Source organism: Silurus meridionalis, chromosome 21 (assembly GCF_014805685.1).
Source record: "Silurus meridionalis isolate SWU-2019-XX chromosome 21, ASM1480568v1, whole genome shotgun sequence".
NCBI lineage: Eukaryota > Metazoa > Chordata > Actinopteri > Siluriformes > Siluridae > Silurus > Silurus meridionalis.
The window spans coordinates 14,552,075-14,566,034 of NC_060904.1; the positions used below are offsets into that span (position 1 = coordinate 14,552,075).

A 13,960-nucleotide genomic window follows, 5' to 3' on the forward strand; every position below is an offset into this window, starting at 1 on the left:
AAAAGAGTGCAGGCAGGGTGGAGAAGAGTGATAGCAGAAGTGATTTGTGATAGAAGAGTATCTGTGAGAGTGAAAAGGAAAGTTTATAGGACTGTGGTGAGACCTGAGATGTTGTATGGTTTAGAGACAATGGCATTGAGTAAAAGACAGGAGGTGGAGCTGGAGGTAGCAGAGCTGAAGATGTTGAGGTTTTCATTGGGAGTGATGAGGATGGACAGTATTAGAAATGAGTTTATTATAGTGACTGAGCATGTAGGACGTTTTGGTGACAAACGTGAGGCGAGATTAAGATGGACATGTGCAGAGGATGGACATGGAGTATATTGGTAGGAGAATGCAGAGGATGGAGCCACCAGGAATGAGGAAAAGAGGAAGACTAAAGAGGAGGTTTATGGATGTGGTGAGGGAAGACATGCAGCTAGTTGGGGTGAAAGAGTTGGATGAAGAGGACCAAGTTCTCTAAATTGCACTTCATAACATTATAGAACATAAACACTTACCAAAATGGCTGAAATGAAGAATATATTTAACAAATTAATAAATTATTCATTATTAATTATTATTAAAATAATGAGTGTGGTGGTTTTTGGCAGTTTGGGACTATTATCAAATGTAGTTGGTCAATTTTTAATTTTACATTTAAGTTAAGTAAAGTAAAATAATTTACTTTTGGTTCGTAAAAAATGGAAGTACATGTAAAAATGCTTCACTCTTTACTGCTGTAGATTTCATTTCCTATTTTTCCATGATTACATAATGAAGATATACGAAATAATTATTATAAATCAATCCAGTGTGATTTTTGCTTTTTCATGATGCATAGATGGCCAGAGTTCATTTCTTGCCCTCTTAATGTGCTTTAGACCATCAGTTGTCTTAATAAGGGGAAAGGATAAGTACAGAGTGAATGTCCCTATTATGGCAGGAAATAATCAGTTAAGTAAAGAGAAAAAATTCATTATATTCCCAAGTGCAGTCTCAAAAAAGTCAGAAACGCTAAACAGTCAAAACCGTGAGACAAAAGCAGGTCCGGATCAAATTATCAAGCAAAGCAGTTTTAAAGCAGTTTTGACCCCATTCACTCTCTTCAGGGAGGCAAGCACCCTGACAACAACAGACAGAAGAGTCCATTGTTTGGAAAACTGAGGACTTTTATTGTCTTCCTGGACTTGGTCTATCACCCTTTGCTGTAGATAGAGTCAGTGCTTCAAAATAAGCAAGCTTTTATACAGCTTTTTACCACCCCATTGCATTTGCATGTCACTGTACATTTCAGTGTAAATCAATCAATAAAACTGTGTAATACATTACCAACAAGTGACGTATTATTTTACTGTTTAATTAATGGAAAAGGGTCAAGTGAATGGAAACCTGCAGTTTATGGGATAATGCAATTGTATTTTTTATTTCAGATTGTTTTTAACCTGTAAACTAAATAGTACACCTGAATATATGCATAAAAGCAGACAACTTTTAATACAAGGCAATAAAACAAAAAACTTGTTCTGTTATAATCAGTAATCAGCATTTGGCTGGTGTGATACTGTTACCAGCCCAAAAAAGGATTCTATTTTCATATAACAGCACATCTTGAAGAAGTCCTTAAACTCTTTTTAATAATGCTAAATATGAATGTAATTATGTGGAGTGTCCACAGGTCAATCCCCTGTAAATTGTAAAGGCATTTCTGAACACACTGTTTCACCATTTGAAATTGAAAAAGATTTAATTAATGAATTCTAAGTACTTATTTATTGACTCCACCCAAGCCAAGGGCATACTACAATGGTAAGCAGGAGTGGTAGGCGCTTGAACGCAAGTGCAACAAGTTTAAAAAGTAATCAAAACCAAAATAATCAAATACAGAAAACAACAACAGAATAAACAAAAGAAATAATGGATACTACACAAAGGTTACCTGAGACATACACACACACAAAACATAAAAACATTACCAAAGGTTTGACAAACACACAGAAACTCAAACAGGTGTAACAAGGAAGAGGTGTGAATAATTAGTAATGATGTGATGATAACAATCATGTGATGTTCAGGGGAGGCTTGAATATGTTAGCACAAACTACGCAGCTGTAAACCTTATAGTGCTGTACAGACATATATGTAAACTTTTTCACTGCTTTTCATCTGAACATATTCCAAAATATCTCAAATTTCAATGTTAACATTTGGAAACGAGTGAGAGAAATAGTAAATCGGAAATAAGATTTTCACTCAAATCTTTCATTCATCTGACCTCAAAATTTTAATAAATTGGATTTCAATTGTGTTGAACTTGTTCCCACAGAAATCTATAGTCAGTTCCCTTCAGTTCTTCGTTAATGACCTCGTTAAATTTGGCGTCCAATTCAGGGCTAAAGTGATTCTTCCAGTCTCCAGCAATTCCTTAAATAAAGCACAACAATGAGACCCCTGCACAGCATAAACAGGCTTAAATTGTTGTTAGAACACACGTACAACAAAATACACATCGGATTCCCATTTCTACCTTTTCGTAGGAAAGAAGACTTGCTGGTGTCCAAGTAGTCTGGTGGCACCAGCGAGTAATTGGACATTTTGTTTTGCTTCATGTTCTTAAATTGGCACTGTTCGACCACACCTTTCAAAGCGTCTTCGCTCAACTGACGATCAAGAAAGCCTAAAACGCATTTGATAACTCCATACACATCCTATGAAGTGAACAAATAAAAATATTTAATTATTGTGTAGCCGATCGACACAAATGGTTATGCTGTTCAGCATACTGTATTACCTGAATCATCTCCTCATACGTGATGTAGAGAATTCTGTCTCCTAAGCCCGGGTTTCTCCAACTCTTCACATGATCCGTCCACTTTCCATAGATGACTATACAAATGATATATCAAGTATCAGATTACATACTAATGCCCCAGTTGTTAAAAGGAGATATGAATCTCTTACCTTTCCCTGCTAAGAAGTTGTTAGCATATTCCTCAAAATTTCCAGGGTCAGGCAGAAAACTAGCCATTTGGTTGAAATAAAAATGGGAAACTGCAACATCCTTGGGGTTTCTAGTAATATAAATGACCTGAAAATAAACAATGATTAATTGCAAATTTATTGCAGTAATCCTGCATCAACGAATTTTATGTATTTTACTGTCTCAAATAGTACAAGTGAAAATGATAACATGCAATGCAATGAACTTTTCCTTTCTTTAATGGGCGGTCCGAGTCGGTCTGTAACAGAAAATTATATGGGCCAGAGTGACTACCAGTATTATTATGGAGATTTTATTTGGATTTAAAATGTATTTATTATGCCTCTCAATGCTTGATTAGCTTATTATTTTGTTTATTTAATTTTTTAAGTGATATATGGCCTATTAAAAAAGCATCATTACCATCAGAATGACATTATTTCATAATCTTTGCTATTAAAATCAAAACATTTACTTACTTTTGCATATGCATATGGTTGGTGAGTGAATCTAACAAATAATTAGTTAATTATTTAATTAATGTTAATACCTAGAGGTCGACCGATAATGGATTTTACTGATACTGCTAGGTTGGATATTACTCGAATATAACTGATAAATCAATTTACCAATTTACAATTAATACCCTTTATAATCCTTTTTTTTTTATTTTTATGGATACTGGATAAAAACCAAACAAACACAACAATACTGAATCATGAAAATGTGCTAAAGGAAAAACCTTTTTATATATTTATTAGGGAATATAATGTTAAAATAAATTATAAATAAAAATATAATATAACGCTCTCCATGCAGTGCACCGTTTCACGTGTAAAAACAAACAGCATGTTGCATCAGCGATTCTCCTCTAGAGGTCGCTCTATTAATTAAAGCAGACCGGAAGCCGCATGGATTTTTGCCTGTAGCCGACAGATCAAACACAATCACCTATCTAACCAAAATCACTTATCTGCGCCTCAACTGTTCTTTATTATGAACTGAGAGAAATTTTATTTTGAAAGTCAACCTTCATTATCAAATAAGTAAATGATATGAGTAAAACATATTTAACATTACATTTTCTCTGGCATTGTTCAGAGTGCCGTTCCAAATGTTTGGACAGGTTGTATTCGGCCCACGGGCCATAGTTTGGGGGCCCCTGTTTTGAAGCATTCATGTGAAATAGCAAGATAATGTCCATTCCAGCTCTAAAATACAGACTTTACATTTACCTTAGCCTTAGAAGTAAAGAAGGAGGGAGGCATCAGATTAAAAGGCATATGAGAGACAAAGGCCCGAGGAGCACTGAGGGTGTGCATGACTTCAGGAATGCACACCTGCTCCAGCCATGGAACCCTGATCCAGCTCGGGATGGTCAGTACTGGAGTGGGATCTCCTCCATTCAGGAGAGAGGGCAGAATTTCCTGCATCCATGTTGTACCTAAAAATAAGGAACGTTTCTGTGATCATTGTCCAAGCATCTCAATTCAATTAAAAACCAATCTGAGCATGTAAAGGCATAATCTATTGATACTTAGACAGCAGAATAGCAGAAATAAAAAATCTTGAAAAGCAAATGAATAAAATAAAAAACTTAATTTATTTAAAGTGAGCATAATTGCTGGATCTTTTTGTTTTGCTGGACAAACCGTAACTCAACAAGAAATACAGGATGGTGCAGGAAAGTGGGAAATTTTGGTGTGTAGCCAATAGTTTGAAACCAGTGGTGTGGAATAAGCGTTTGTTGTAAAATAATTTTATAATAATGGTGATAGTGTGAGCTCTGTGCACAGGAAATTTCAGTGTCATTACCAGTTGTGACGCCATGATTGTGTCCTGTCTGTTAATGCGATTACAATACGGGTGTTTCAAACTACTTAACATGGTGATGGAACAAAGCTGCGAGGGCTCCTCATGATGGCAGCACAAACAGACCTCCTAACTGGTAATGATGCCGAAACTCCCTTTGCACAGACATTTCTGATCAACTGATGATCAATTTCTTTACTCTGCTTGTGTTCTATTTGGCGGTTGTTGAGCCTGGATACATTTATTAAATAACAAAATCTTTAATATTTTTGTATTAATATATTAATATTATGTGTCGTCCAGTTATCGGCATGACACTAAAACAGTTAGTAGTAATTACTTTTTTTTTTTTAAGTACATGTCAAACCACAAACTTTACTTTAACTTGAGTGAAAAAGTGGTCAGTCCGTCAACTTTTACCAAAGTCTTACAAAACAGTATCTGTACTTCTACTTGAGTGAAGGATGTGTGTCCTTTTGTCACCTCTGTTTGTGTGTGTATGTGTTGTTACAGAAGAACTAACGGCTATGTTCTTGAGGTGTGCAATTGGACTGGGATCGGTAAGAATTCCTTCAGGACTCGGGGCAGAAGTGTAGCTGTGTAGTACCCTAACTGTATTGACCCGTAGTGTAGAACCCTAACTGTTGTTGTCTTTATTTACTTGCATTAATGACCTAATTCTTTGTTTGTGGTTTCTTTGAGTGTATGAACTTTATTTTTAATAGAAGGCTGTGCCCCACGCTGGCTTATGGGTATTCAAGCAGTTCTATGGTCCTTGTTCGCAAAAGAAATGGTGTGGTCTGGTTTTGTGTCAAATGTAGTCAATGCAGTATCTAAATCTGATATTTTTCCAGCATTAACATAAATTTGACTGAAGTGTTTCAGTAAAAAAATGCCCTTCCTTCCAGCTTGTTTGACACAGTGAGAAGGTGTTTTTCCATAAGACTGCAGTGAGCTACTACTACAACCTGAGTGAGGCATACAATAAACAAGCTCATTCGTTTATTAGAGCTGACTGATTATTCTTATAGGATCATGGTTTATCACTGGAGCAACACACAGTGCTTTGTCCTCTATGGTTTGGTGAGGTAATATCCTCACATGGCTTTTCATACCACTGCTATGCTCTGACGTATGTCCTGTTCTCGTTTTCTCGTGAAGACACTCATGATGCAGCTGATATATAAATTTCAGACATTTCTAAATCCCATAGAGAAGGTGAGTGATTTTTCATTTTTTCAAAGAGTGAAGATATGATAGAAAAATGTGTTATGTTAGAATGTGTTAGAAAAAAAGCTGAGTTTTTTATGGTTCGCTATCAAGCCCCAGCTGCCACTGTTGGGCCTCAGCTTCCTGACTGTAATATACATTGTGATAAATAAAGGCTATTCTATTCAAATGTGTTCCTAGTTGTTATCCATACAGTAGCTTTTTGTTACCACGTGGAACAAATGGGGTTGTGGCATTCAATAGTGGAAAGTATTTTTCTTTTTTTAAGGAAAAACTGTCAAAGAAGAAATAACTATTTACACTATTACAATGCAAAATAAACCAGCTTTTTTTTCTTTTTACTATTTGTCATTGAGTCCAAACTTCCAAAATATTACTAAATCACTGTCTTGTAATTTATTGAGAATCTTTTCTGACATTTATGGTGTTTAGGTGGTTCACAGCTAATTTCAGCTTAAACTTACCAGATTTGGGGTATGTAATCAGGATCACGTCGTCGTCCTGAAATTGGATCGACTCGTAATAGTTGAGGCTGTCCTCTGTGTGAACGGTCTTGGGGAGCAAAAGTCCACGATAAACCAAATACGAGTCCATGCTTGTTATAACGTGGTCAGTCTGTTCACAACAGTCATGGTTGGGCTTAAATAAAGGATGATTATTAAAACGGTCTTAAAATATATTTGCGAAAACTTTGACTGACAAAACGCAATGCAAATACGATCAGTTGCAATGGAAATATTTTTCCATCATCATTTTGGGGTGATTCTGTTTGCTTTGTGAGAGAGAAGTCATGGTTGTAATGATGGTAGAAGCTGTAATTAGTTTCCTTCTACCCCATTGAATGTTGTCTGTTTATTTAAATATTATATTGGAATATTCTCCTTGCATTGATTATCACCATCATAATTTGGATAGATTTTTGAAGGATTTCAAAGTCACATGGGCACAACAGGTACAACCCTGTTCCCATATGACAGTACCCCTAAAGCCAGCTCCATAAAGATATGGTTTACATGGGTTGAACGGTAAGATCTGGAATGGCCTGCTATTCAGCTCTGACCTTAACCCTAATGAATTTATACCTTTGGGATAAATGTAAACACTGACTGCACCGCAGGCCTCCTCACCTGACCTACATCAGTACCTGACTTTACTAACACCCTTGTGGCTGAATAAGCAAATCTCCACAAGTACACTCCAAAATCTAGAGGAACATCTTCCCAGAAGAATGGAAGTTATTATTAGAGCAAATACGGACTAAATGCAGAATGGGATGCTCAAAAAGCAGATATGAATCTTATGGTCTGGTGTATACAAACTTTTTCCAATTTACAAATTCCTATTTTAACAATGTTGCAAATTATAATAATATTAATATCTCTAATATTGCATTAAAATTAGACTTCAACTATCATTTGTATATATTATATATTTTGTGGCTGATGTTTGACTTGATTCAGAACAATGCAATAGATAGGAAGCGTTTAATTTTTTTTTTTTTGGCATGTATTTATGCAAAACACAAAGAAATATTAGTTATGCTTTTCCTAATGATGTTACTTAGCTGGTTATCTTTTTTTTTTTTTTTTTTGTGCCTGTGGTGTTGCAGTGAATCATGCCCATCTGACTGTTTTCCCATTAGACTAAATGGCTATTGCAGTGTGACCCTGTAGGATTTTACACTGGGTTTGTTTTACATACTTATTGGTTGTTGTTAAGTAATTAATAAGAACAGATTTCCAGACATCACTTTTGGTGACTGTGTAGTAGAAAGCAAAAAAACAAGTTATAGAGTAAAAAGAAAAAAAACACTGAATACAAAATGATTATAAAGCACTAACGGATTCTTGTGTGTCAACAACAAAAAAGATGCATCGACTTCCGAGTGTTCAAAAAGGTAAGACATCTGAACTGTTCAGTTCACATTTCTAGTTAATATTTTTGTGGGCCTTAAAAGCAAGTGGGTTAAAAAAAGAACAAGTAGAGAAGATAAAAGCCATACCTTGGAAGTAGAATCTGGCAACCGTAGAGGTATGAATTACACAGATGTGATATGCATTCAAAAAGCTTGTGCAGAAAATCGAGTTCTAATCTGAATACGCCTAAATACTGATATCTTTCGGAATTTAATTTCCGACTGTGAATAGGGCCCAGAATGCTGGTGGGAAGTGGGTGGGATATTTGAGTTTCTTTCAGAGCAGGTTTTGAGTCTCAAACACACACAAAAGACACCAGTTGTTTAGGACAGCGTACTTATAACAATGTACAAAAGTAAACTGACATCTGATTGGCAATTGGCGGACCACAAGAACTACTTTCCCTCACAATACCACCAGGGGGCAACAAAGAGTTATTATAATACCACAAATGAACAAACAAAACATGAGTTATTTTAGTATATTTTAGTTAATTATAAAGACAAATAAAAAAAAAATACAACAGACATCAGAGAGTCGTCTCGCTGCCCCTCCGGTGAATAAGAAAAGCCTTAGTTGCTGTGAACCAGTGTGATAAACAGGAAGAGGGAGCAGACCGAGATGGCACCCGTTAACACGGCTTTCACCAACAGCGCCGTCCAGCTGCCCAGGAGAACACGTGAACAAACAACCTGGGCAGAGGAGAAAAAAAAAGTGTGTATAGTAACGTGTTTTCCAAAATATTCAAAACCTCTACGAGCTGCAATCCAATGGTTTACTTTAAAATAAAATACCAAATACCTTAACTTTAAGGGTGTATCAAAATAAACAACATAATACAGCAGCCACACTATGTATCAAAATAAACTACTAGATATCTGTATTTTAAAAATACAAAAAAAAAAAATACAAGAAAACATGAAATTTCTTTGTAAACATTACTTTAATTGGTCTATTTGATCTGGTACGTCATCATTTCACTGACTCAGTTGATTAAGTAAACAATGTTTGATAGCGACAGCTTTTCTCTGGCTGAGTCTTGCAATATATCAGACATATGCAACCAGTTAACAGATCAAATATTCAAATACAATATTCCTGTGATCTCCCAAATGAGGGTTAGTTTAAAAGTAAATAACAGTTTAATGTTGAACAGTTTGTGAAAGACTCATAATTGTTTCCTAATTTATTTACTTGGTGTTTGGTAACGAAGGGCTGCTTCACATCAGCAACACCGACTTAATGAGAAACACGTCATTCATAAGAAGACGACGGATGGCACCTGCATTCATAGCAACTAGTTTCTAACTAATTCATCATTTGATTTTTAATCATAAATATAGTAATGTATCATGCAATGTTATGTAAAATCATGATCCCACTAATCAGCTACTTTAATTAGGCTACAATATTCAGAAGATATTTATTAATCAGTCATTGGACGCCTATTTGAAAGCTTCTTACCTTCACCACCTTCTTCCATATGGATCAATTTTCTGTTCTGATCTCAAAAAATCTGTGCAAACTACTAAGTAGGCACCAATCAGAGGCCGCATTTTTATGTCGTCATCATGTAGAACTCCATACAACGTATTTTACAACTACACAAATACAAAACACTAATTATTTTGATACAAAATATTAAGCCATTTTCATCAACCTGATAGAGTACAAATGACAAAATATTTTATATTTGAAATACATGTATCATCTCTGGGAAAAATTGGAATTTGGAAAATTAGCCAACGACCAGAATTCCAGGAATGGCCCTGAATCAAAACCTGAAAGAGTGAAATCCTTCTCTATCCTATCATCAAGACAAAAAGAGTAGAAGAACCCGTGGTGCATAATGCATCCGATGAATACCAGGATCATCGCGTAACACACGCAAAACAACCTGGAAATGTTTCAAACTTATAACATTCCAATCATTTATTATTAAAAATATGTTTTTTTTTAAAGTAAATATTGTGCAATGTTCCTCTTAAATGCTGAGATACTCACTCCATTAAAAATGCCTTGTACACACAGAGTCCCAGCAGAACGGTCACTGGCAAGCGGAAACTTTTCGGCAGGTCGTACCGCGTAAACATCCACACCACTGCGGCCATGGCGATGTAGTGAACCTACATCAGAAAATAAGAACACGAGCTGCTGATCCGATGCGTAGTCGCACACATTCACACTACAAAGCAAATCCTAAACCTATGGAGCAGCAGCACAACAGAAGTGAACATTGGAAGTAATAGTTCTCAGGCTGTGAGCAGATCAGGCGATATTATTAAACACAGGGGGTTTATATAAGTAATAAGTCAAAGTATTACAATAAATACACCTCCTCTTACCAAACTGATGTTGGAATCGAAGCTCATTTGGATGTATTTCCAGTCAAATTCAATTCCTCGAGCACCGACCCATAAGGGAATACACCTGGAGAGGGAACACAAACACACTGACATTATAGCGTTTTTTATTATAAATCCGCTTCACACAACAAAAGAGTTATTTTTCACAATAATATACTACATGCTGCAAAACACAGTACAGTATTAGGCTACCGTTAGATTTACTGCTTCAGCAATGATTGTATGACCATACATAACTAAACTTTCTTTCGGCTTTACCCATTAGGGGTCATCCGTATTCATGATCCGCATGTTTAATTTGGCACAACCTTTCCCATTTATCCGGGCTTGGGACCGGCACTAAGAGTGCACTGGCTTGTGCAATCCTAATGGCTGAGGTTGGTTCCCTGATCGGGGCTCGAACCCGGGCCGCAGCGGTGAGAGCGCCGCATCCTAACCACTAGACCACCATAACTATTTCTCAGAAAATAAAACGAAAAAAAAAATCTAGTAAATTATTGGCTATTGCTATTTACTTGTATGCCCTATGATTTCAAAACACTTTCTATTACTTTCTGCGCTCATTAAATACTTTTCTAGATACTTCAATTTTTTTGTTTTAATTAAGTAACTTAAAAAAACTAAAATAAAAGCTAAAGAATGTACGGTGTCTACGATAACTGAATATTTAAAGTATTGCCATGATGTGGGCTTTCGTGTGTGTGTGTGTGTGTGTGTGTGTGTGTGTGTGTGTGTATGTTTGGATGTGTGGGGGAGGTTACCTCGACATAACCAGTTCCGCTGTGGCCCAGCCCATGGCAGCAACCATTATTTTGTACTCTCCCTTTCCAGCATTTCTGGACATGACAAGGTGAAGCCCTAGTAGATCTGCCATGTCTACTGTGGCCTTCATGAATTCCTGCAGGACAAAACCTCATTATTACCCAAAGTTAGATCTGATTTCTAATTAAATACAAATATTTGCCATTTTAGTTGGGTAAAAAAAAAAAAAAAAAAAGGGGGGCGCAGTTATGCAAATGTCAGTTATGCAAATGTCTACCATCCTGTAAAAAACAAAGTGCTGAGTAATACGTCGTAAAATAAACGTGTGTCCATGGATGGAAAAGTCAGCAGCAAAATATAATGAAACACAAGCAATAAAATCAGTCTCTGTGGAGGAAACCCTCCAAGTCCGTAATGTTGAAAAACTGTAATAGATCTGTAGTTATGCTTAAAGGTACAATGCGAAAAAACAAATCGGCAGATTCTGTGATTAATAAATGTAACCAAATCTACATCAGTTCTTTAACTGCAGCGAGGTTTGTTACTGCAAGTCACTTACCCCGACAAAGTCATACACACCAGCACCGCCTTCCCAGGTAGGAAAAAACGTAGCAAGGAACAGCATCTGTAGGCCAAAAAAAAACAAAAACGACTCTGAGCATAAATTCTTGAGTTGCATTCGTTATGTCGAAGAAAGAAAAGTCCTCACTTTGCATAGCTGTACAAAGAGGTAAGTAGCTCCTGCTTGGACACATCTCCAGAACGCATTGTATTCTGATCTGAAAAAGATTAGATTATTTGAACAGATGTTTTTAGATATAAAACATTGTAACAGGAGCGGAGCAGATGCTGGAGCGAGGTTCTGGATTGAGTTGGCGATCAATATCAAGTCCTCACTGAATCTTGATGAGTTTGAGTCAGGTTTTAAAACATATTTATTTGTTTAAGCTTATGATTAAGTATAAAGTCCCTATTTTATGTCTTCTTGTTTGTATAAGTGTAAATCTTCATTTCTTTTATAGCACTTTGGTCAAGAGGCATTGTTTTCGAATGTGCTTTATAAATTAATGTGACTGGCTGATTGATACCATGAAACTGATTTTTGTAGACTACATATTTACATTGGGTTAATTTAAAATTGTAATGCAACACAATGCAAAAAAACTACAAGTGATGCATTGGAAGGCGCAGGAAAAATCGCAGTGGAAGATCAGGGAAAGTTCAGGGAAAACTCAGGGGAAGCGCAGAGGAAGTAGAGGGGAAGTGCCAATGGAAGCTCAGGGGAAGTGCAGTGGAAGGTAAAGGAAAGGTAAGGGGAAGCTTAGAACTTTAGGGTAAGGACAGGGGAAGAAGAGGGGAAGCTTAATGAAAGTTAAGGTTAAGGTTAAAGGAAGTTTAAAGGGAGTTCAGGGGATGGTAAGGGAACTTCAGTGAAAGATCAGTGTATGTTGAGTAGAAGGTAAGTGGGGGAAGACCAACGGAAGTTCAGTAGAAGCTTAATGGAAGTTTAGCGGAAGCTCAGCGGGAAGGACATTGAAAGCTGAAAGAAGAACACGGGAAGCAGAGTGTAAAGCTCATGTAAGAGGATTAAGCTTCACTGCACCACCGCTTCTCATTCCAGACTGAGTATAACCTCTTACACTTTAGATTTTACACACAACAAATACAACCCCCCCCCTCCTAAAAAAATTAAAAATGGGGCAAGAAGAGAGCACTTACAATCCGCTGCATTTATATGTAATGAAGTAGGGGAAATAAGCCAGTGCAATACAATTCCCAAAATGAAAAAGCGTCATTTCTCAAGAACTATCAAATAAAGAAACAACTCCTGGACCTGTCAAGAGAGAAACAACAGCTCATTAACCACACTCAGTGCTGAGCCACATTTATGACCAACATCTCTTTTCATTTGCATTTTACAATAATGTATTTAAAATAAATACCCAATGCAGCCACAATTAAAGCTGAATCCTAAGTACCCCCTATGCCCTGTATAGGGCCCTTGTTTAAGGATCATGAGTTATTTGGGATTCAGCTCACGACTAGAGACTAGAGAACTACACGCTACATGGCTAACATCAAACAGCGATTTAAATTTACAACTTTTTCATCACAAATATCTCCTCATTAGCTTAATAAATATGTCTAATTAATTGTTGTGCATTTAAATCTTAATAAATGTAATACGTTACCGAATGACCGCTAAGGTTTCTTAATGGAGCGTCAAAAATGAGAGACGGGTTTCTCATTGAAAAGGTTCCGGACTTCAACAAAGCAGCAGAAAAGAAGAGTTCCGCTTTCCGCAGGGACAACTTGGTAGCATTAATACATTTACCAAAAACAATTGTGTATGAATCACAATTCATGTTCATATTTGACTTGAATTAATGCAAATTTTTATTTTATGGATACGATTAATTTTAATACATTTCTTTTGTTTTAAATAGTTCCCCTAACACTACCAAAGCTTACTTTGACACACTGATCAGGCATTACATTATGACCACCTGACTAATACTGTGTTGGTTCCCCTTTTGCTGCCTCAACAGTCCTAACAGCATTCACTTCTTCAGCAATTTGAGCTACAGGAGCTCGTCTGTTGGATCGGAACACACGGTCCAGCCTTCACTCCCCACATGCATCAGTGGGCACCCATGACCCGGTCACCGGTTCTCCACTGTTCCTTTCTTGGACCACTTTTGATACATTCTGACCACTGCAGACCGGGAACATCCCACAAGAGATGCATCCCCAGACGTCTAGCTGTCACAATTTGGCCCTTTTTAAACTCGATTAAATCCTTACGCTTGCCCATTTTTCCTGCTTCTAACACATCAACTTTGAGGACAAATTGTTCACTTGCTGTCTAATATATTTCACCCACTAACAGGTGCCATGATGAAGAGACCTCTCCT

At 36.7% G+C, this 13,960-nt stretch overlaps 2 protein-coding genes across 2 annotated transcripts; both read right to left on the minus strand.

Moving 5' to 3' along the window:
• Positions 1-1,377: 1,377 nt before the first annotated feature.
• On the minus strand, positions 1,378-8,232 carry LOC124375572 (sulfotransferase 2B1-like). Its single transcript, XM_046834049.1, has 6 exons — positions 6,466-8,232; positions 4,195-4,403; positions 2,941-3,067; positions 2,771-2,865; positions 2,507-2,687; positions 1,378-2,403 (listed from the first exon to the last, which is right to left on the minus strand). Exons 1-6 carry the CDS (start codon positions 6,593-6,595, stop codon positions 2,279-2,281), a joined length of 867 nt encoding a protein of 288 aa, XP_046690005.1. The 5' UTR covers positions 6,596-8,232; the 3' UTR covers positions 1,378-2,278.
• Positions 8,233-8,384: 152 nt separating this feature from the next.
• On the minus strand, positions 8,385-13,359 carry tmem147 (transmembrane protein 147). Its single transcript, XM_046834050.1, has 8 exons — positions 13,238-13,359; positions 12,765-12,879; positions 11,755-11,824; positions 11,605-11,670; positions 11,045-11,181; positions 10,263-10,347; positions 9,922-10,043; positions 8,385-8,609 (listed from the first exon to the last, which is right to left on the minus strand). Exons 2-8 carry the CDS (start codon positions 12,839-12,841, stop codon positions 8,561-8,563), a joined length of 606 nt encoding a protein of 201 aa, XP_046690006.1. The 5' UTR covers positions 12,842-12,879; positions 13,238-13,359; the 3' UTR covers positions 8,385-8,560.
• Positions 13,360-13,960: the final 601 nt, after the last annotated feature.